This window comes from Corvus hawaiiensis, chromosome 24, assembly GCF_020740725.1.
Source record: "Corvus hawaiiensis isolate bCorHaw1 chromosome 24, bCorHaw1.pri.cur, whole genome shotgun sequence".
Taxonomy (NCBI): Eukaryota; Metazoa; Chordata; class Aves; order Passeriformes; family Corvidae; genus Corvus; species Corvus hawaiiensis.
The window spans coordinates 840,749-862,921 of NC_063236.1; the positions used below are offsets into that span (position 1 = coordinate 840,749).

Consider the following 22,173-nt stretch of genomic DNA (forward strand, 5'->3'; position numbering starts at 1 on the left):
CCCGGCGAACCGGGGAGATGATAAATATGGAAGATTTCCTCCCCCCCCCACCTGCCAGCCAAAGCCTCTTGGGGGGCACTGAGAGGTCCCAGGTTTCTCCTGGAATTTCCCCCATGCAAGGGGATGAGACCCAACCACTCGTTTCCAGGAAATGGAGCCAAAATAAGGGATGGAATAGAAATATTGGGATTTAACTCCGATTTCACTCCATTCTGCCTTTGGGGTGCAAAGGACGGGGAGCAGGGACAGCGTTTGCTGTCCTGTGGATCCACGGGTCCTGTTTAGGACTCGGGATATTGGGAAGAGATCCATCCCCGGGAGGGTGGTGAGGCCAGAACTCCCCCAAAGCCACCCGGAGCTCGGCAAGGGCCGGGAGATTAATGATTGCTCAAGTGCGGAGTTAAACGGGCGATAAGAGTTTGATAAGGCAGAGCTGCCACCCGTGGCGGGGCAGGAGCTGCTGCTCCCAGCGATCCAGAGCCGGGCGGCCGGAGCAGCCTCTGGAAGCGGCCGGGATGGGTGACCCTGCACCCGGCTGGGGCACGGCCGCGATTCCCCGGCGTTCCCGAGCCTGGGAAGGCCAGCGGGGAAGTGCGGGGGGCACTGGGGGTGTTGGGATTCTCCGTGCCTGGAGCCGGATCGCCCAGGGATGGGATGAGGGACCACCCCGGGCTCAGGAACACCCCCAGGGACACCTCAGGGCCACCATCACTGCTGTGTGATGGCCTCAAACCCCCCCGAAAGCACCTCACTGGTCCAGTAACACCGGGACACTGGGCTAGACAGAGCCACTGGTCCGCACTGGGATGCTCCGCCTGATTTCCCGAGGGATTGGGATCCCCACACCTCCCACAGCCCCCAGGGGCAGCGGGGTCTGTGACCCCCGGCCCTCGCACACCCCATTCCGCGTCCCGGAGCTGCTCCAGGCCATCCCCCACAGGCTCGGGAAGGGCTCTCAGCTCCAGCGGGACTGGGAGCCGTTCCCAGGAATGCGGGGTGGGAGGAAGCGAGGAGACAAAGGGGCAGGGAGGGAGCTTCGGGAAAGGGCTGGGGGGACCCTCATTCCTGGGTCTGGACTGCGGTGGGATTGGGATGGGATGGGATGAGGCGGTGGAAGCCTCAGCCAAAAGAGGAACCGCCCGCGGTCCCCGGCGGGGCCCAGGGCAGGTGTCTCTCCCTCGGCTGCCGGGGTGGGGCTGCCCGGGCTCCAAGAGCTGCTGCCTTCCTCAGGCCTCTTCCTCCTTCTCCTAACGAGCTCTGATTTGCATGGGGGGACGTGTCTGTGCACGGCCGGCATCCCCCGCCCGTGCCGGGGACCCGGGGCCCGTCCCAGGGAATCCTGGGGGCAGCTCCTGGGTGGGGGGACTCCAGCACGGGGGAGGTTGTTGTGATCCCGGAGCGGCTGCGGCAGCGCCCGGAGCCTCCAGGAATCCCGGGAAAAGCGTCCTCGGCCTCCAGGCGCTTGCAGAGGCAGCGGGGGGGGAGGAGGGATCGGGGGCAGGAAGGATCAGGATCGTGTCCCGCTGCTTAAGGATGTGCCCAAGGCCACCCTGGGAGGCCCCGTCTCGGAGGGACAGATTTGGGGACCCCGATGTGACCCCCAGAGCCCCTCGGGTGCCTGGGCAGGAGGGGGAGCAGGGGAGGCTCGAGGCTCTTTCCCCAAATTCCTTGAATCCAGCTGATGTTTCCCATCCCTGCTCTAGCTGGGGTGGGGGCCGATTTAAAGGCAGATTTGAATTTTAAAATTGGGATTTATTTCAAGAGGAAAGGCTCCTTTTGGCAGAACCCCCTTTCCTTTTTTGCCAAAAGCCCCAGCAAAAGCTCTCCCAGGACCGCTGGGCCTTGCTCCAGCTTTGCTGCTCCGGCCGGGGGCTGGGGGCCACCTTCCCAGTACACACCAGCTTCCCAGTACAAACCATCCCCCAGTATAAACCATTCCCAGTACAAACCATCCCCCAATATAAACCATTCCCAGTACAAACCCCCTCCCTCCTCTCAGCCCCTCTGGGTCCTGTTTTCCCCCCACCGGCCTGGGCAGGGCAGGGGGGTCCCCCGCGATCCCCCAAACCCCAGGGTCTCGTTGAGGTGCTCCGGGACTCCTGGAGACCCTCCCAAAATCCAGGCCCGGGGGTCCCAGGGGGTCCCGGGGGGCTGGGAGCTGCCGCGGGTGGGGTCGGGGCTGTGCCTCCCCCGCCATGGCTGAACGAGGGGCGCGGGGGTCCCCTCCAGCCCCGAGGGGTCCCCTCCAGCCTCGGGGTCCCCTCCATCCCCGAGGGGCCCCCTCCAGCCGCGGGGTCCCGGTGCGGGGCCGTGGGAGCCGGGGAGGGGCCGCGGGCGGAGCTCCCGTGCCCGGGGCGGGCCCGGCGCGGCGGCGGCGGCGGCGGCGGAGCCGCTCCCGAGCCCGGCCCCGTCCCGAGGAGCCGCGGAGCAGCCCCGGGCCGTGGCCGCGATGGCCTCGCTCCCCCCCGCCGCCGCCGCCGCATGAAGGTGCGCGGGGCCGGGCCGGGGGGAGCGGCCGGGGGGGCGCGGAGGGGCGCGGGGCCGGGGCGAGCGGGGCTGGAGCCGGGGAGCGGCGCCAGCGCCGCCCCCTCGCAGCCCCCCGGGGGTCCCGGCGCGGACGGAGCGCGGCTCTCGGGGCTGCTCAGGAGGATGCACTTGTTCCGGAGCTCCAGCTACGAGGTGCGGCTGGAGGGGGCCGGGGGGAGCCTGCCCCGCATCCAGGGAATCCGCTGGGTGAGTGGGGCCGTGGGGCGCGCGTCCCGAATCCACGGAATCCGCTGGGGGATTGGGGCCGGGGGTCTCCCCAGCACCGGGAACCCAGGATGAGAGGAGGGGAGGGAGTCCAGGAGCGCAGGGAGCCAGGCGAGGATGGAAGGAGCCAGGTGAGGGCACAGGGAGTGAAGCCAGGCGTGCAGGGAGCCAGGTGAAGGAGCGGGGAGTGAAGCCAGGCGTGCAGGTGAGGGTACGAGGAGCCAGGTGAGGGTACAGGGAGTGAAGCCAGGCGTGCAGGGAGCCAGGTGAGGCTGCAGGGAGCCAGGTGAGGGCACGAGGAGCCAGGTGAGGCTGCAGGTGAGCTGTGCAGGCTGCACGCTTCCCCAGCCGCCTGCCCCGGGCCCGTCTCCGGGCGGAGCGGAGCGGAACGCGCGGCCAGGCGTGAAGCGAGCCCGGTGCCAGGTGCCCGGCAGCGCATCCCGGCCCGGCCGCCAGCGGGAAGGACATTCCCAACGCTCCCCCGCCCGTTCCCGCAGCGGGGATTTGTTCCTTGGCATCGCGTCCTCCCCGCCTGGCCCCGGGAGCTGGGGGGCTCCTGGGGGTCCCGGGCCCTGCTCTCGGCCCCTCGTTGTCCCCTCTGGCGGGGAGGTGACCCTGGAGCCCTGGCAGAGCTTCCGGGGCTTTGCGTCCTTCCCCTTGCCTCACTGCTTGACCTGGGAGACTTTTCAAGGGGAAAAGTGGGATTATTTTAGGGGAACAACCCCCCTTTGGGCATTTCCACGCAGCACGGGGGCTCCCTCCCAGATGGGAGTTTTCCTCTCCTTCCCCTTCCTTCCCGATTTTTCTCCCTCCGGAACTTTTAGGAACGGACTTTGGGGAGGGCTTTTGAGGGGCACTCAGCCTGGGAAGCCGGGCCAGCAGCGGGCCTGGAGCGTTCCTGGGATAAATCCCACCAGACCTGGCAGCGGTGGCACCTGCGGCGCGGCAGGAGCGTCCCCTCCCCGGGGGACACCCAGGGATCGAGGGGAGCGGAGCCGATCTGAGCAGGGAAAGGGGGATTTTTGTCCCAGCACAGCCATTCCTGGGGCAGGTGAGCGGCAGGGAAGCGCCTGGCTGTGCCTTGGAGCACCACTATTGTCCCTTGTCCCCGTCACTGGAAGCTCCTGGAAACTCCTCCCAGCGTCCTGGCTCCGTCTCATCCCTCCTGGGACCTGATCCCAGCGCCAGCAAATCCCTCCCGGCTCCAAAGGACATCGCTGTCCCCAAGCGGCTCCGTCCTCCGTCCTTCCCAGGGGACGAGTGCCGCCGTGCCAGCGACAAGTGCCACCTTGCCAGCCCCCACCGCGTCCCTGGCGAGGACAGCGGGGCCGGAGCGGGTCCCGGAGCCCCGTCCCGGGGGATGCCAAGCCGTGTCCCGGGAGATGCCGAGCCCCGGCCGCCGGTCGCGCCTGCGGAGGTTGCGGATGGGCGAGGACTTTCTCCGGAGCCGTAAAGCCCGAAATAGCCCCAGTTGTTTTCCTCGGGATCCCAAACAAAAGCGGCCGCGAGCGCGGAACGGCCGCTGGCGGCCTTGGCCGGGCGCCTGGCGCTGCCGGAATCCTGGAGAAAGGCAGGATCCCGGCGTGTCCCGTGGGCAGGAAGATGGAAAAGGCAACTCCTTAGGAAGCCGCTTGGAGCGACGCCGTGACAATGAGGGGGGGTTGGGGAGCGTCCTGCAGGTCCCGACCCGCGGCTGGATGCTCCAGGGAGGAGGTTTGGGGACAGCGGGAGGGTTTGGGTGGTTCCAGAGCCGCCCTGGCAGTGAGGAACCCCCGGGAAAGGAGGAATCTGATCCTTGAGCGGGATTTTTGTGTTTCTTTCGGTGTCCTTGGAGCGTGGCCGGAGCTGGCCCGGGGCAAAGCCTGGCTCTGTGCCCCAAGGACAGAGCTCACTGCCGGGGGACAGCAGAGGCCGTTTGGGGACCGGGGCAGCGCTCGCCTGGACGCATGGGGTGACACGGACCTGCTGCACCCATGGGGTGACACGGACCTGCTGCACCCACGAGTGACAGGGACCTCCTGCACCCATGGGGTGACACAGATCTCCCGCTTCCACGGGTGACAGGGACCTCTGGCTCCCATGGGGTGACACAGATCTCCCGCTTCCACGGGTGACAGGGACCTCTGGCTCCCATGGGGTGACACAGATCTCCCGCTTCCACGGGTGACAGGGACCTCTGGCTCCCATGGGGTGACCCCTCCGTGTCCCCCCGGAGCAGCCGCCTCCCGGCTCCCATTCGCAAACATTTGCTCGGAGCGGTTCCTGCTCCCCGCGGCCGTCACGGGGCTCGGCAGAGTTTGCGGAGTGCCTGAGTCACCGTGTCCCTGCCTTGGGGACAGTGTGGCCAGGTCAGGAGCGGTGTCCCAGCACTGGTGACACTGTGGCTGTGCCAGGAACTGTGTCCCAGCCTTGGTGACAGCACCACAGGGTCAGGAGCAGCGTCGCAGCCTCGGTGGCACCGTGGCACAGGTGGCACAGGTGGCACAGGTGGCACAGGTGGCACAGGTCCCCCGGCACCTGCAGCGTTCCAAGAGCCGCTCGAATTCCTCCTGAGCCGTTGCAAAGTGCTGGGAGCAGGCGGAGGCTCAGCCTGGAGGATCCTGCACTAATTAACTCCTGCCATCGGCTCCCTTAATTGTGCCTTCCATCCGGACCGTCCCCCTGGGCTGGGATTGCTCCAACCTTCCCTGCCCGGAGCCCGCAGATCCTGGCAGGATCCCTGGAGACGCCGCTTTTTGAGTGCCCGTCCGGGGAGCTGCGGAGCCCCCACAGCCGGGAATACCCGGAGGGGACCCCCAAATCCCCCTGGGGGTGCCCCCGCTGTGGGTGGATGTCTCTCGGAGGGGTGGCCGTGCCCCCGTGCCGGGTGAACGCTCCCGGCGCGTTCCCGGTGCCGGGAACTGGTCTGACGGGTGAGGCCGAGGTTGTTTATCCAGGGCCGTGGCCAGGACGGAGCCCGGGTGCCTCGGTCCCCGCGGGCAGCGCCTGCACCGGAGCTCGGCCACCTTTGCCCCGGGATCCGGGCGGGGCTGGGGAGGACGGGGCTCGTCCCTCCGTGGGTTTGTTTTTACCTGGAGCATCCCCGAGGGGACAGCTGGGAGAAAAATGAGCCCGAGAGGGGGACTGGGGTCAGGATCTGGGTGCAGGAAATGGGTTCTGGATTCAGGTTCTGGGTGCTGGGTTCAGGAAATCGGTGCTGGGTTCAGGAAATCGGTGCTGAGTGCAGGATCTGGGTTCTGGATTCAGGATCTGGGTGCTGGGGAGCTGCCCCCTCACCTGGAAGAGCTGGGGCTGCTCTGGGGGTGTCCAGCCCCTCCCCAGGCTGTGTGGGGTGAGGGGGGCACAGCAGAGCCCCCACAGCCACCAACCCCCCTTTGGTTTTCCAGACTCCACTCCTGGACTCGGAATCCAGCCTGGACTATGGACACAGCATCACCCAGGTGGGGGGGCCGGGGAAGCCCCCGGGGACGTGAATTTGGGGAGGCTGGGGGGGTGGGGGTCCGGAGCACCCCCACATCCGGGGCCATCGGCTCTGGGGTGGTCAGTCCTTGGGCTTGGCCATTCCCGAGGTGGGCGATGGCGATCCCAGGGCACTGGGGGGACCGGTGACAGCACAGCCCCCCACCCACTGCCTCCCTTGTCCCCCTCCCACCCTCAGGCATCCACGGAGAAGATCTGGAGGGCCGGGAAGCTCCTCTTCGCCCACCTCAGCAGCTCCCGGCCCGGCCTCATCCGCGACCACAAACACCACCTGCGGCACCACCGGTGGGACGGGGGCTCAGGGGGCTCACAGGGGGCTCTGGGGGTGCTGTCCCGGGGGGTTCTCATGCCCTGTCCCCCCCAGGCAGTGCTGCTCGGGGAAGGATTTGGTGGATTGGCTGCTGAGCGCCGGCGTCGCCGTCCAGACGCGCAGCCAGGCCGTGGGCATCGGGCAGGTGCTGGTGGACGGAGGGGTCCTGACGCACGGTGAGGGCTCCGGGGGGCTCCGGGGGGCTCGGGCGGGGTGCAGAGCGGAGCTGACGGCCGCTGTGCCCCCGCAGTGAGGCAGGAGTGGCACTTCCAGGACAAGGACACGCAGTTTTACCGCTTTGCCGAGCTGGAGCTGAGCCCCGAGCCCGGCGCGGGGCCGCGGGACCCCGAGGAGCTGCTGGAGGCTTTGGGGTTCCTGGCGCAGCTGGGCCCCGACGCGCTGCTCTCCATGGCCCTGCGCAAGCCGTGAGTGCCCCGGGGGGGCTCCTTTGGACCTTTTGGACCCTGCTTGGGGGCGTCTGGAGCACCCAAGGGGCTGCTGACCCGAGAACATCACCCGGGGATGGAAGGGGGCTGGAGAGGGGGGTCTGTGCCCTGGGGGGGCACAGGGAGCCGCTGACCCCCACCCCCCCCCCAGGCCTGCCCAGCGCACGCAGGACGAGCTGGAGCTGATCTTCGAGGAGCTGCTGCACATCAAAGCTGTGGCTCATCTCTCCAACTCGGTGAGTGAGGCCGTGTCCCCAAATCTTGCGGGGTGGGGGTGTCCCCTGGGCTGCTGCTGGGCCCCAAATCCTCCTGAATCCCATCAACTGCTGTCCAGGCATCCTCCCCTGGTCCCCAAATCCTCCTGCACCCCTTCCCTTCCCATCTGAGCATCCTCTCCCCATCCTCTCTGTGCCCCCGCCCCCCCATTCCCCGATCCCCTGTGTCCCCTCCTGGCCCAGCTGGGGATGACAGGGCTGTCCCCTGGCGCAGGTGAAGCGGGAGCTGGCGGCCGTGCTGATGTTCGAGGGGCACCAGCGCGCAGGCACTGTCCGTGAGTCACCGGGGGCACTCGGGGTCCCCAGCCTGGGGACACCAGAGCCGTTCCCAAAACTGCGGCTTTACCCCCCCTCTTTCCCGGGCTCCGTCACAGTGTTCAGCCAAGGTGACAAAGGCACCTCCTGGTACATCATCTGGAAGGGCTCGGTCAACGTGGTCACCCACGGCAAGGTGGGTTTGCCGCCGCGCGGGGTGTGGGGACACCTCGGGGACACCTCAGTGTCACCACCCCTGACCCTCTGTGCTGTCCGCAGGGCTTGGTGGCCACCCTGCACGAGGGGGACGACTTCGGGCAGCTGGCGCTGGTGAACGATGCCCCGCGGGCGGCCACCATCCTCCTGCGCGAGGACAATTGTCACTTCCTGCGCGTGGACAAGCAGGACTTCAACCGCATCCTCAAGGTGGGGCTGGAGCGGGGGGCAGAGATGGGACTGGGGGGGAATTTTTGGGGATCCCGGCCGGGCTGACGGCTGGGTTGTCCCCCAGGATGTGGAGGCCAACACGGTGCGGCTGAAGGAGCACGGGAAGGTGGTGCTGGTGCTGCAGAAGGACCTGCAGGGTGGCAGCGGCCAGGCGGCCTCGGCGCGGAGCAGCAGGTGACACCCTTGTCCCCGTTTTGGCAGGTGACACCCCCGTCCCTGTCCCCTGAACAGCCCCCGCGGCTCCTCTGCCCTCTCCAGCCTCCCTCGGGGCAGTTTTTGGGAGGAACAAAGGGACGAGGAGCAGGGACACCAGCCCGTGCTGTCACCGGTGCGTGGCGTGGTGGCCCTGCCCGTGGTGCCACATCTGCCCCTCCTGTCCCCACCAGGTACCTGGTGATGGCCGGGACGCCCGAGAAGATCCTGGAGCACCTGCTGGAGTTCATGAGGCTCGATGCCACCCTCTACGACCCCGTGGGTAGGTGGGGGTGTCCCCCTGCGAGAGCCACCCGGAGATGGGGCTGGGGACAGGCAGGGGGAGCGGGGCTCCTCATTCCCGTTGTCCAACCCCAAATCCTGCTCCTCCCACCCTGGCATCGCTAAAAATCCCTAAAGCTGGGGCCGGGAGAGGGCGGCAACTCCGGGGCGGGGAGCGGCGCCTCTCCCGCGCCTCTCGGTCTCCCTCTGCCTTCGGAGAGGAGAACCCCGGGCGCGCCGGGAGCCAGGAGATGTCCCCAGCGGGTCACAGATCCGAGCCTGTCACCGGCGCTGCCTTGGAGACGGCTCCTGCCATTCCCCGGGATCCGCCTTCCCACCCGAACGATCCAGCCCCTCCCGCGGGGTTTGGGAACAAAATCCGCCCGGCCACGAGTGGGGTCCCGTGGTGGGGACACCCCAAGTCAGCCCCAGGCACACGGGGGATCCTTCGCTGCGGTCACCGTGTCCCCACCGCGCTGGGGACAGGAGTGACGCTGCCCCGCTCCCTCGCAGACACGCTGCTGGGGGATTTCCTGCTCACTTACACCGTGTTCATGCCGACCTCGCAGCTCTGCCGGGCCCTGCTGCACCAGTATCCTTCTGCTGCGGGAACTGGGGGGGACTGGGCTCCATCCCACGCTGGGGACACGCTCAGCCCGGTCCCTGTCACCTCAGGGGGATCCCCTTTTAGGGCTCTTGGGCACATCCCCATCTCCCGGGGTGACATCCCTGGGGATCGCTGTCCCTCTCCACGTTTTACTGGTGCCCTTGACTGGTCCCAGTTTCCGCGCGGAGCCGCTGGAGGGCTCGGAGCAGGACAAGGCCACCTATTCCCTGCGGAAGCGGCGGAAAATCCTGCGGCTCGTGAGCCAGTGGGTGCTGCTCTACGGGCGGCTGCTGCAGGGTGACCGCAGCACCACGGCGCTGCTGCAGGTACGGGCAGGGCGACACGGGAACACCGCGGGGACCGGCGGGGACCGCCCCGCGCTCACCCCCGGGCCCCCTGTCCCTCCAGAACCTGGCGGACCTGGCGAGCCGGGACCCCCGGCTGGGCGGGCTGGGCCAGGAGCAGGGCCAGGAGCGGCGGCGGCCCCGAGCGTGAGTCCCCCAGTGTCCCCCAGCGTCCCCCGGGGTCCCCCGGTGTCCCCCGATGCCACCGCGGGTGCCCGTGTCCCTTCCCCGAGGGGCTGCGCTTCCCTGGGGAGGAGCTTTTGGGGCGTCTCTGGGGCCACCTTATCCCCGGTCGGGGGGTTCCCGGCCGTGGGGAGGGTGTCACACACAGCCGGGTGGGGCTCGGAGCTGGCCGGAATCCCGGGGGTGGCCGGTCCCGGTTCTGTCCCCAGTGGGAACGGCGGCTCCATCCTCCCCCTCCCGCAGGCTGGAGAACGGTGACGGCAGCGTGTCCCCCCAGCCTAAGGTAGGGACCCCCTGAGGGGGGACAGGGCAGGATCTGGGTCCCCCCTGCCCTTTGGGAACACCCCGCGGGAGGGGTGGTGGCTGGGGCCGCATCCTCCCCTCTGACCTGCCTTTCCCAGGCTCGGAGCTCGGGAATGTGGCCCGGGAGCCCCGAGGAGGCGATCCTGGACAGCACGTGCACCCTGAGAGCCCAGGACAAAGGTACTGCCCCTGCGGGGGGGACCGTGGCCCCCGGCGTGGGGACACTGAGGCCCCTTTTGTCCCCGCCAGTGCCCTACGAGATCTTCAGGGCCGACCACTCGTGCCTGGTGTCGGTGCTGCCCGTGAACGCCTCGGTGCGGGACGTCCTGCGGGCCCTGGCGCCGCGGCTGGGCCAGGACCGGGAGCACGTCCTGGTCAAGGTGAACTCGGCCGGAGGTGAGGGGGCTCCCCCGGGGTGGCCTTGTCCCCATGCCCAGCCGGGATCTGTCCCCTCCTCCATCCCGGCCCCCCGTTCCCTCCCCGCAGACAGAGCGGTGCTGCCGCCGGACGCCGTGGGGGTGTTCACAGCGCTGGGGCTCAACGAGAGGCTCTTTGTGGTCAGCAGGGACGAGCTGGGCAGCCTGGTGAGTGCGGGGTGGGGGTCCGGGGTGGGCAGCACCAGAGGGGTTGGGGGTTGTGGTGCCTCGCTTTGGGGTGTCCGTCCCTCCCGGGGTCTGCTGAGGGCAGGAGGGGTCAGGGATCCTTTGCCGTGCACAGACCCCCCACCCCGAGCAGCTGGGCCCCCACGCCGGCTCCTCGGACACCCTGGACCTGATCAGCTCGAAGGACCTGGCCAGCCACCTCACCGACTACGACTGGAACCTCTTCAAGAGCATCCACCAGGTCTGGCCCGCGCTGGGACTGCGGCGGGAGCAGCCGGGGAAGGACGGGGAGGGTCGGGACACCCCTCACCTGCCGGCGTTCCCAGGTGGAAATGATTCACTACATCGTGGGTCCGCACAAGTTCCACGAGGTCACCACGGCCAACCTGGCGCGGGTGATGCGGCGCTTCAACGAGCTGCAGTTCTGGGTGGCCACCGAGCTGTGCCTGTGCCCCGAGCTCGGGCGGCGCACGCAGCTCCTCCGCAAGTTCATCAAACTGGCGGCACAGTGAGTCCCTGTCCCGGTCCCTGCCACTGTCCCCGTCCCCGTCCCCATCCCTGACCCGTCCCCGTCCCCGCCTGCAGCCTCAAGGAGCAGAAGAACCTGAATTCCTTCTTCGCGGTGATGTTTGGTGTGAGCAACACGGCCGTGACTCGCCTAGCCAAGACCTGGGAGGTGACTGCGGGGGGGGTGGGGGGACAGCGGGAGGTGCCAGGGGTGGGACAGCCGGGGGTCTCTGGGGTGGGACAGGCGAGTGCCAGCCCCGTGATGCTGTCCCTGCGCAGAGATTGCCCCACAAGATCCGGAAGCTGCACTCGGCCCTGGAGCGGATGCTGGTGAGCGGAGCCCCTCCCGCCCCGTGTCCCCCTCCCCGCTCCATGTCCCCCTCCCCACCCCATGTCCCCCCTTCCCGCCCCTTGTCCCCCTCCCCGCCCCGTGTCCCCCCTTCCTGCCCCGTGTCCCCCTCTCCACCCCGTGTCCCCCTCCCCGCCCCGTGTCCCCCCTTCCTGCCCCGTGTCCCCCTCTCCACCCCGTGTCCCCCTCTCCACCCCGTGTCCCCCTTCCCGCCCCGTGTCCCCCCTTCCTGCCCCGTGTCCCCCTCTCCACCCCGTGTCCCCCTCTCCACCCCGTGTCCCCCTTCCCGCCCCGTGTCCCCCCTTCCTGCCCCGTGTCCCCCTCTCCACCCCGTGTCCCCCTTCCCGCCCCGTGTCCCCCCTTCCCGCCCCGTGTCCCCCCTTCCTGCCCCATGTCCCCCTCTCCATCCCGTGTCCCCCTTCCCATCCCGTGTCCCCCTTCCTGGCCAGATTTGCCCCTGGAGCAATGGGGAGGGGATGCCACTGTCCCTCCTGTCCCCCCCCGTCTCCCCCCTGTCCCTGCCCGCCCTGCTCTGTCCCCAGGACCCGTCGTGGAACCACCGTGTCTATCGCCTGGCCGTGGCCAAGATGAGCCCCCCCATCATCCCCTTCGTGCCCCTCCTGCTCAAAGGTGGGTGTCCGGCGTTGGGCTGGGCTGGTGGGGACCCTCTGGGCCTGTCCAGTGCTCCCAGGGACCGGGGAGCCTGCTCTGACCCCTAAACCCCCCCAGACATGACCTTCATCCACGAGGGCAATCGCACCCTGGCTGAGAACCTCATCAACTTCGAGAAGATGGTGAGTGGGGGGGGTGGCTCCCCAGGCACCCCTCTCTGAGGGCCCTGCTGTGCCCCCATCCCCTGGGGCAGCCCCCCAGCAGCCGGGGGGTCCCAGTGTGGTCACAGCCATGGCAGGGACAGAGTTTTTGGGGATCCAAATGGGGCCAGGTGGCAGCAGGTGACCCCTGTGCCTCGCCCACAGCACATGATGGCCAAGACCATGCGAGTCCTGCAGCGCTGCCGGGGCCACGCACACGGTGAGTGTTCCCGGGAGCCGGGGAGGGGGCCGGGAGCGTCCCCTGGGGACAGGGCTGAGCCCCCTTCTCTCTGTCCCCACCCAGCTCCGCTGTCCCCGCTGCGGAACCGCTCCCCGCACCGGCCCGAGGACACCAAGGCCGTCAGGATCTCCACGTGTATGTCTGGAGTTCATCAGTCTGATCCCTACCCCGGCCCTGGGCAACCCCCAACCCTGTGCGGGGGTCCCTGAGCTGCGGGAGAGGGGATGGAGATGGAGGGATCAGTGGAGGGGGATCCGTGAGCCAGGACAGGGGTGGTGTGGAGGTTTGGAGGTGACGGAGGGCAGCGCAGGGGGATCCGTGGGGTGATCCTGCAGGGATGGAGAAGGTCACCAGGCTGTGCCGTGGGGATGGAGGGGACTTGACCTCGTCTCTCCCCGCAGGCTCGGAGCAGTCCCTGAGCGTGCGGAACCCCGTCTCCACCTGGGCCTACCTGCAGCACCTGAGGGCCATCGACAGCCAGAAGGAGCTGCTGCGGCTCTCCCGGGACCTGGAGCCCTGAGGGTCACGGGGCCGGAGCAGGGATGGGGGCCCAGAGCGGGGATGGGGGCCCAGAGTGAGGATGGGGGGCCCGGAGCGGTGATTTGGGGCTGGAGTGGGTATGGGGGCCCGGAGTGGTGATGGGGGCCCAGCTGCCGGCGGCGGGGCAGCCCCTGGCTCTGCTCCCGGTGGCCCCGGGCTGTGCTGGAGCTGGCCCCGAGCTCGGCTGTGCAGCGGGTCCGGCCGTGTGGGGCAGCCGGGGCCCCGGAGAGCTCCGGGCAGAGCAATAGAGGTATTTTTGTACGCATGGCTGTGCTCCCTGTTCTTCTCTGAGGCCGGGGTCACCCCCTGCACCCACCTGGGAGGAAAAGGGGCTGCGGTGCCCCTGATGTGACCCAGGGGACAGCCCCAGAGCCGCCCCAGTGGAGGTGACGCACCAGGAGGGGACAGGTCAGGAAATGACTGAGGGGTGAGGGAGAAGCCAAACCCGGCCCTTATTACACCAAACGCCGCTCCCGTGCCAGCTGACACCGCCTGGGGCACAGCAGGGACCGCTCCCTGCTCCAGGAGGGATCCTGGGCATCACCCCAGCTCCTCAGGAGCTGTTTGGGGTCAGTTCTCAGCTGCCCAGGCGGGAGGCACAGGGGGTGATCCTCTCCTCAGGGTGGACGCCCTGTCCTGGTCCTGCAGCTGCTCCCGAAGCATCGAGGCCGTGTCCGGGAGAGCCCGGGGCTGGTTCTGGGAGCCTCCAGATGCTGACCCTGCCTGGAATTGCACCAGGCCAAGCCAGAGGGACCTGGACCACCAGGACCAGCCGGTATTGGCCATCCCCGGGCCGGTGAGGGTGGGGAGAAGTATCTGGAGCAAATCCTGTGGGCTTTGGGCAAGGTTTGGGATGCAGCTTCCCGGGAAAACACGCCAGGGAGTGAGGAGGGGGAGGCAGAGGCCTGGGGGTGCCCGTGGGAGACCCTCAGCGCTGCTGGTGCTCCGTTATTTCCCTGGAATGAGAAAAAGGGCGATGCCTGTGGGCAGCCCTGCTCCCGATGGGTGAGTTGGGATCAGCCCGTGCCGGAGACCAGGCTGGGAAGAGCCGGGGGCATTTGTGTGGCAGAGCTGGACTTTCCCAGCACCCTCCAGCAGCAGAGCAGGCCAGGCACTGGACCCACGCCAGTCTGGTCACTCCAGGCCTTTGTGGGGACTGGTCGGCAGCGGGACAGGCTCCAGGACTGGGAACATCTTCCATCAGGATTGATTGGGCTGAGCCTGGGCAGGAATGGGGCTGTGACCCCCCCACCCCAGGCCTGGGCTGAGCCCCCCAGGGCCGTGGAGGGTCCCTGGAGCAGCTCTGGGCTCATCCCAGGAGTGGAACCACACTGGGATAACCCCAAAACCTCACACCGGGACTGGGGTGGTGTTTTGGGCTTTCCTGGTGCTGCCTTGAGGCTCCAGCGAGGCTGATCCGTGCCGGGGGCGGGTCACAGCCTCCAGAGCTGAGTTAGGAGAGCTCATTACCCCCAGTTCATGCTGCTCCCAGTTCACACCAGTTGCCCGGAGCGTGAGGCCCAATGAGGGACCCGGGGGTGCCCCTGGTCCCCAGTTCAGCCCCCCGTGGGTGGGCAAAGCCCCCCCGGGACGCTCCCCCTCAGCCTCGGCCACCCCCGGGGGTCAGGCACGGGAGCTGTGGAGCAACCCCGGGATTCTGGATTTACCAGCCCTCCTCCCACTGCGGGCAGCCTGTAATTAACCACGCGCTTAATGAGTTTTGGGGAAGTTTGGGTGCAGCCCGCCCGTGGAGCCCTCGCTGCCATCACGCCCCTCCCTCCTCTCTCGCGGGACCCACAAATAGCAGGGAGCGCCGGGGAGCTCCAGCATTCCCAACCCGCTCCCAGGACGCCCATCCCGCCTCCCGAGGGACGATGGAGACCTGGATCCTCCTGTTCGGGGCAGGAATTGCCCTGGGCTGCGTGTCCGGCCGTGAGTAACCAGCGGGGCCGGGCCGCGGGGGCTCCAGGGCTGCGGCATCCCAGGGGATGGGCTGGGAGCGCTGCCCTAAACCAGGGACTGAGCCCTACTGGAACAACTGGGTCCTGCTGGGAACGGGTCCAGCCGGGCTCCGCGGGGGAAGGGGAGCGGGATTTTCCATGCTGGGTGGATTATCCAACTTCCCTGGTCCTCAGCCTGGCCCACCAGTTGGTTCCTGGTGTGTCTGGCCCTGCTTTGGTCCCGCAAAGCACAAGGAACCCTCCTCTGGCTCCTCCTTTCCATTTACCCACGGAAAAATACCGCTGGGTATTTTCCAATTCCAATCCCACATCCACCTTCCTCCCGCAGCCACTGGGGCTGCTCAGGTGGAAGCGCAGCAGGGACCGGGCTGCTCACCCTTCCCCACCCCGTGGTGCCCGGGAGAGGCTCGAGGGGGCCGAGGGAGAGGAGCTCTGGCTTTAAGGAGGAGCTCGGAGCCGCCAGGATTTGGCTCCTGGGATCCCATGGGGATGAGGTGGTGCTGGCACTGCCGAGTTCTTGCACAAATCATGAACTGTGATCCACTGATGAGGATGGGATTTCATCACCCCCGACGCTGCCAGGAGCCCGTATCTGATGTCCCAGGAGCGGCCGAGTCCCCTTGGGATGAAAGATGAGGAATTTTGCAAGGCCAGCGCACAGGAGAAGCTCCAAGTCTGAGTCAGGCTGGGAGCAGGAGTTTCCCAAGGGCTCCGTGTGAGTCCTGAGTTGTTCCAGAAGGAAAACCCGGGGTGCAGGTGGCTGGGAAGCTCGGCTGGCTCGTGGTCACCTGATGGACCAGTCTGGTGGACCTGGAACCACTTCACTTCTACTTGTGTGGGCGGCGGGAGATTTTCCCTGATTATCCCACAGACAGGGGTCACGTGTGGGTCTGGAGACCAGGAACGGAGGATTTGGGAAGCTCAGGCTGTCCACAGCTCTGTTCCAGGTTTATTTGTCCTTCAAATGGTCCCTTTTGGAGGCCAGCTTGGGTTTTGATCCGTGTTTTCCTGGAGGAACGAGGTCCTGAGTCAGGCCAGGGGCTTGGGGACGCAGCTCTGGCTGAGCTGTGACTCATCCCCTTGCCCGAAGCCAAACTGGGAGCACTGGGAGAGCTCCGTCACCTTGCCACTGCTGGGAGGATGGAGCTGGGCAGGGAACAACCCCCCCCTCTCCTGGGCCAGAAGGCCTTTTTGGCAGAAGTGAAAATGAGTTTGGGAGGGGAAGGAGGGGTCTGGTCCCTGAGAATGAGAAATATTTGTGTGCTTTGTGCAGCCAGAGAAAACCTTTGGGCAGGACCAGCCAAAAAAACTCCTCTGGCTGGACCAGCCAAATATCCCCGGCGTGGTTGAGTGTGGATGTGCCACGTCCTCCTGTCCCGGCCACCATCCCTGTGGCACTTCCAGCTCTCCCCGCAGCCCCAAAGATCTCCCAAAAGCCCCAACAGCCTCTCCGATCACCCCATCAGGGGCAGCCAAGGGCCCTGCAGCGATTTAGGGTCTATTTAGGGATTTTGGGTTGTGTCTGAGTGAGGAGGAGGAGGAGCCATTCCCCTGCCCTGAGACCCCTCGGCCCCCCCGTGGGATTCGGGATTTGGGATTCGGGATTTGGGATGATGCTGAGCCCGCCCCTCCGAGGGCTCCGCAGGGCTCCCGGCCCCGCTGAGTCACCGCAGCGCGGGGTCGGGGCCCTGCTGGGACACGCTCGGGCTGCTGTGACAGCCCCGGGCCACACGGGACCGGCACCGGGACCGGCTCGGCGGTGACGGGGGTGTGTGGGCAGCTCCTGCCTTGCACAATCCCGCCGGGATTGCTGCTGGAAAAGGAGCCTGGATGAGTGATCAGGGTGATTTATCCCAGCGCCGATCTGGGATGTGTCTGGGAATGGGGGGGGAGGCTCGGCTGCTGGGCTGGGACTGGGCAGACTGGGGGGTCTGGGCACCGCCAGCGTTGCTGACCGCGCGATCCATGGGATGTCCCTGCCCTGGGAGTTGTCCCAGTTCTCGTGGGCTCCGGGAGCACCTCGAGAGCCCCTCTGCTAAACCCCTCCCGTTTGGAGTGGATTTGCAGGGAATGGGAAGCCAAGAGGGAAAACCAAGCCAAGGACACCCCCAGGAGCTGGGCCCGGGGGGTCCGGGCGGGCCAAGGGGTCCCTCAGCACCTGCAGGGCCCAGGTGACGTCACCGGGCACAAATAATTGGGGTGAAGTGACGAAGGGAACAAACAACGCGGGTGCCGAGGGAAGGCGGCGGTGCCGGGGAGCTTGATGTCACCCTCATGGCCTGGATGTCACTGTCATCGCCTGGATGTCCCGGGACAGGTTGTGTCGCATCGGGGTTTGCCCCGGGGCCACGTTTCACCCGCCCGAGTTGGGCAACCCCGCGGTGCCTCAGATGCCGGGAGATTGCGGCTCCGCCAGGGAAAGCAACGCCCTCTGCTCCAGGGATCCCTTTGCCGGCTGGGACACGGCTGCTGGCACGGCCTGGGACAGGGCCACCCTGCTGGCACAGGGCCACCCTCCTGCTGAGGTGGCTTTTTGGCTCCTTCTGTCCCCTTCCTTCCATCAGGAGCTGACGAGGAGCAGGGAGCTCCTTCCTTGGGGACAATCCCAACCCCTTGGTGACCTCCAGCTCCTCTTTGCTCCGTGACAAGTGTCCCTCGTCTCTCTGAGAGTGTCCCTTGTCCCCTTCAAAGCGTCATTGCTGCTATTTTTAGCTTTGCTTTGCTGCCCTGCGTCACACAGCAGGTGCTCAACAACTCATTTGTTACAAACAGCTCGGGAAGGAGTTTTCCCAGTTTTCCCAGTTTTCCCAGCAGGAGGAAGGGTGGCCAGGACGCAAACGAGGGTGCCTGGAATGCGGCAGCTCCTCCAGCGGGGCCCGGGGCGCTCAGGCTCATCCCGGGGTGAATCACAGGGAGCAGTTCCAGGGGGGCACCCACGAGGTGCTCCCTGGTGTCACCCCGGCGCGGTGACACCCACCAGGAGTGACCCTGGTGACAAAGAGCCCGGATGGCTCCGGGGCTGCAGGAGAACCCCAGGGCTGTCCCGGGAGGGGACAGAGGGCAGGGTGGGGATGCTCCAGGTGAGGGGGTGGCTGCACTCAGCCCCTCCTGAGGGCCACCCCCTGTTTGTGTCCCCAAAGACCTGTACACGGCCCCCGACTCCTGCGAGGGACGCTGCGGGGAGCCCTTCAGCGAGGAGGACGAGTGTCACTGTCACCCCGAGTGCGAGAGACACCACAACTGCTGCGAGGACTACGAGAGGCACTGTGGGCCCGGTGAGCACCCGGGGACAGGGATTTGGGGTGTCCCTTCCCCCTGCTGAGGGTGCCAGGGGTTGGTCCCAAGCCTCTGCAGGCTCCTGGGCAGTCCCCAGGGTGTCCCCATCCCCCTGAGCTCCTTTTCCTGTCGGTTCTGCAGGTGGGGAAGGGGCCGAGGATGAAGCTCGAACCCGCAGTGAGTGAGGAGGGATGAAACCTCCCTCAAGCGCCTCAGGGGGTCCCCCCCTGTTCCTCGGGGTGTCACCCCCTTGCCAGCAGCGCTGTCCCCTCCCCGGAGCTGGGGGCAGGAGCCAGCTGGGTTTGCATCACCTTCCCACCTAAAACGTGGGAAATGGGGACGGGAATGATCCCAGTGGATGTGGGAGACAGGGACTGATGCTTCCCATGTCCCCATGGCCACCTCCTGTCCCCAGGGCTTGGGGTCAGTGAGGGCCGGGACCCCCCCTTGCACCCCTTAAGCCTCCACATCCTGGGATCCCCCATGTCCCAACAGGGACATCCTCACTTCTCCATGGATCCTGCTGGATCCCCCACACTTTTCCATGGATCCCAGAGCTGTCCTCAACCCCTGCCTGTCCCCACAGACGGATTCTCCAGCAGCCGCGATTCCATCACGGACCAGGAGCTGCTGGAGCTCTCGGAGCAGCTTTATGGGGTGGATCACAACAAAGCCCGGCCCGGCGACATCACCCTCAACCCCCAGCACCACGCAGGCCCCGACGAGACCGGGGACAAACAGGACCGGTCCCCGCAGCCGTGAGTGGCACCGGGGGAGGGACAGTGACCCAGAGCTGGGCTGGCTGGGGAAGGGAGCTGCAATTCCCCGGCCCCGCTCTTCCCCAGGCTCTACAAATACGTGAACGAGGAGCTCTTCTCCAAGCCCACCTACGCCAGCTTCATTAAGCTGCTGGATAATTACCAGAGGGCCACGGGCAGGGAGGAGGAGGTGACGGCTGAGGAGCTACGGGAGCAGGACCGTTTCCTCGAGGAGGTGATGAAAACAGAGCTCATGAAGAAACTCTTCACCTTTCTGCGGGGAAAAAGTGAGGCTGGAGCAGGGCAGGGCTGGGGAATGGGGGAATCCCAAAGGGAATTGAGAATTCCTGAGGGACAGGAGTGGGGAAGGGATGGGGAACCCCAGCTCTGCCTCTGCCGGTGCTCCCACCTTTCCCTGCAGATCGCTACGGCTCCGAGCAGGAGTTCGTGCAGGATTTGAAGGAGATGTGGTTCGGCCTCTACTCCCGAGGGGATGGAGAACGGGATTCCAGCGGCTTCGAGCACGTGTTCTCAGGTACAGCCCTCCCCGGGGCCGGGCCGTGCGCGGCGCCGGGCCGGGGGCTCATCCCGGGATCCCGTCTGTGTTTAGGGGAGGTGAAAAAGGGAAAAGTGTCTGGATTTCACAACTGGATCCGCTTCTACCTCCTGGAAAAGCAGGGGGTTGTCAACTACTTCAGCCACAACTTCAACGGGCCGGTGAGAGCTCCCGGAGAGGTCCGGGGCACCCCAAATCCCATCCCAGTGGGTTGACCCCACAGCATCAGGGGTGCTCCCTCTGCCCCATCCCCGCTGTTCCCCCGCGTGTCCTGCGGTGGAGTGGGGTGGGAAGGGCCAGGACAGACAATGCCAGGGGCAAGAGGGGCTCCCAAGCCATGAGGGAGAGATTTGAGGTCAGGGGACTCTGCCGGGACCCCTCAGCCCGGCTGGGAGCTGCTCTGGGTCCTCCATGGAGGGGCTGTGAGGATTCCCGGATGGGCTGGGTGTGGATTCCCAGCCCTGCTGCCCCCAGAGCCGAGTGGGGCCGGAGGTGTGACCCCAAACCCCCCTCCCTCCGCAGTGGGACACGTACCCTGACGTGCTGGGGCTCCAGTTCAGCTGGGACGGCTTCTACAAAGAGGTGGGGTCGGCCTTCATCGGCTGCAGCCCCGAGTTCGAGTTCGGCCTCTACTCCCTCTGCTTCCTCGCACGGCCCGGCCGGGCGTGAGTACTGCCCCTGTGTCCATCTGTCCATCCTGAGCCCGGCCCTGGGGCTGGCACGGCCTCCCTGAACCCCATCAGAGCTGGGGCTTGCCCTGAGTTTGGGGCTCGGGGACGGAGCAGGACGGTGACAGTCAGTGTCCCCACAGATGTCACCTGAGCCTGGGCGGGCACGGCCTCAGCGTCCAGACCTACCCCTGGACCAAGTCCACCTACGGCAGCGGCAGGAGGTTCATCGCCACCGCCTACGTGATGTCACCCTGAGGGGGGGACGGCTGTGGGGCGAGCACCGCCCGCTCTGGGGCCGGTCCGGCCGCGGGACGGGAGCGGCCGCGCTGCGGGCCCGGGCCGGGGGCCCGGAGGGGCCTGGGAGGGGCGGCGGGACCACCGGGACACCCCCAGCCCCCACCGCGAGCCGCGGGCCCGGTCTCGGCAGAAGAGCGGCGGGAAGAGAAGGATTTGGCACGGAAAGGAGGATTCTGAGCGGAATAAACACTGTCCTGGCTGCGGGAGCGTTGGGTTCCGGGGGCAGGAGCTGCGGCTCCCCCTTTATCCACCCCGCACCCCATTTCTCCCTCTGTTTGTCCCCCCACCCCCTCTCTGAGCCCCCCGAGGCTTTGTCCCCCCGCACACCGCCGGTCCCCGGGGCTCTGTCCCCCGGAGCCTCTCCCCGGGGCCCCTTCCCGGGAATTCGGCTCTGCCCCGGGTGCCTCCCCCACCCCTGCCCAGCTGAGCTCTCCCCGGGGGCCGCGGCTCCCCAGAGACCCCCAAACCCCCCCGAGCTGGGGCTGCTCAGGGCTCCAGGTGCTCCAGCACCGCCCTCAGGGGGACAAAGCAGAGCCCGGGGGAGCAGCGGGACCCCCAGGCCGGCACTCCCCGGACCCCCACCCCCCTTCCCCGGGCCGGGCCGTGGAGATGACGCCCCACGCTCGAGACAAGACCCCCACCCGCCCCGAGGCACCAGGATCCCACAGCCCCCCCACTCACCCCCGGATTTGGGGGGTGCCGGGGGGGGAGTGACAGCCACCAGCTCCCCCCGCTGCCCCCGTCCCCTCCTGCTGCACCCCCGGGCTGGCGGGGCCGGCGGTCGGGGGGTCCCAGGGCGGTGGGGCCGGGCGGGAGCCGGGAGCTCGGAGCTGCCTGACAGATGGTCCGGCTGCAGCAGTTCCTGGGCAGGGCTGGGAGTCCCCGCACCATCTGCCTGGGGTCACAGGTGACCCCCAAACCCCGCCGCGGGGGAGGGGGGGAATGCCAGAGCTTGATTTATAGAAATGCGCTGGGAAATCGGGGAGAGGGCGGCTTTGGGGGGGGCCCGGGCTGGGGGCGGGTGGTGTCCCCCGGAGCAGGGGTGTCACGGGGGGTGATTGTGGAGTCATTTGAGGGATCCAGCGCTGGGGCCATGGCCAGGGTGGCCCGGGCCAGCTGGGGAGGGCACCGGGCAGGGCAGAGCTGTGGGACGGGGATGCTCCAGGAGCCTCCAGCCCGTCCGGGAGCTCTCGGCAGCGGGTGGTTCCTGCCCCCTCTGGCACAGGACCCGGCTCCTCCTCCCTGCCATCCCTGCCATCCCTGCCAGCAGCTCCGGCAGCCTCCTGGATGCCAAATCTCACCCTCGTTGATGCCAAACATCCCCGGTACCCCCCCCAGGTTTACACAGAGCCCCGGCCCCGCGTCCTCGGGGAAGGGGCGGTGGGAAATTGCTCTTCCGACACCCATTCCTGGGGAGAACGGAGGCAAAACCTGGCAGGGAAGGGTCCTGGGCGGCTGCCGCGGGGGGGGTGCGGCGCTGGGCACTGGAGCAGCGGCTTGGAGGTGCTCAGGGGATACTGGGGAGCTGCTCTGCCTTTGTGTGCACTCAGAAGGGACCCCTCTGGCTGTCCCCGGCCCTGGGGAGAGCAGGGACGGCCACGCTGGGCATTTTTCCAGGTCCCTGCCGGGCTGAGGCCCCCCCCTGCCTGCACCGGGTCGGGTGTGAGGCATCCAAGGTCAGGTGGAACAGCAGAACTCCCCGTGGCTGGGTCCCATGCCCCCCCAAAA

At 67.5% G+C, this 22,173-nt stretch overlaps 2 protein-coding genes across 2 annotated transcripts; both read left to right on the forward strand.

The window, feature by feature from the left end:
* The first annotated feature begins 806 nt into the window (after window positions 1-806).
* Window positions 807-13,191, forward strand: RAPGEF3 (Rap guanine nucleotide exchange factor 3). The gene is made up of 28 exons (XM_048328311.1): window positions 807-996; window positions 2,513-2,733; window positions 6,138-6,191; window positions 6,410-6,516; window positions 6,596-6,717; window positions 6,792-6,966; window positions 7,139-7,223; window positions 7,477-7,537; window positions 7,637-7,713; window positions 7,797-7,943; window positions 8,029-8,138; window positions 8,351-8,439; window positions 8,952-9,030; window positions 9,221-9,371; window positions 9,454-9,536; window positions 9,816-9,855; window positions 9,974-10,055; window positions 10,125-10,271; window positions 10,362-10,459; window positions 10,593-10,718; window positions 10,804-10,985; window positions 11,063-11,153; window positions 11,264-11,314; window positions 11,876-11,963; window positions 12,063-12,127; window positions 12,311-12,365; window positions 12,450-12,521; window positions 12,788-13,191. Exons 1-28 carry the CDS (start codon window positions 807-809, stop codon window positions 12,904-12,906), a joined length of 2,967 nt encoding a protein of 988 aa, XP_048184268.1. The 3' UTR covers window positions 12,907-13,191.
* Window positions 13,192-14,681: 1,490 nt separating this feature from the next.
* Window positions 14,682-20,646, forward strand: ENDOU (endonuclease, poly(U) specific). The gene is made up of 9 exons (XM_048327537.1): window positions 14,682-14,858; window positions 18,028-18,162; window positions 18,305-18,340; window positions 18,750-18,921; window positions 19,009-19,208; window positions 19,343-19,456; window positions 19,532-19,638; window positions 20,000-20,142; window positions 20,289-20,646. The coding sequence occupies exons 1-9, from the start codon at window positions 14,801-14,803 to the stop codon at window positions 20,401-20,403; spliced, it is 1,080 nt and encodes a 359-aa protein (XP_048183494.1). The 5' UTR covers window positions 14,682-14,800; the 3' UTR covers window positions 20,404-20,646.
* The last annotated feature ends 1,527 nt before the right edge of the window (window positions 20,647-22,173 follow it).

Coding starts and splice junctions, on each gene's coding strand:
- RAPGEF3 (XM_048328311.1), top strand. CDS start 807: ATGCTCCGCCTGATTTCCCGAGGGATTGGGATCCCCACACCTCCCACA. Junction 9,856..9,973: donor GCGTGTCCCCCCAGCCTAAG/GTAGGGACCCCC, acceptor TGCCTTTCCCAG/GCTCGGAGCTCGGGAATGTG. Junction 10,272..10,361: donor CAAGGTGAACTCGGCCGGAG/GTGAGGGGGCTC, acceptor CCCTCCCCGCAG/ACAGAGCGGTGCTGCCGCCG.
- ENDOU (XM_048327537.1), top strand. CDS start 14,801: ATGGAGACCTGGATCCTCCTGTTCGGGGCAGGAATTGCCCTGGGCTGC. Junction 19,209..19,342: donor CACCTTTCTGCGGGGAAAAA/GTGAGGCTGGAG, acceptor CTTTCCCTGCAG/ATCGCTACGGCTCCGAGCAG. Junction 20,143..20,288: donor CTCGCACGGCCCGGCCGGGC/GTGAGTACTGCC, acceptor GTGTCCCCACAG/ATGTCACCTGAGCCTGGGCG.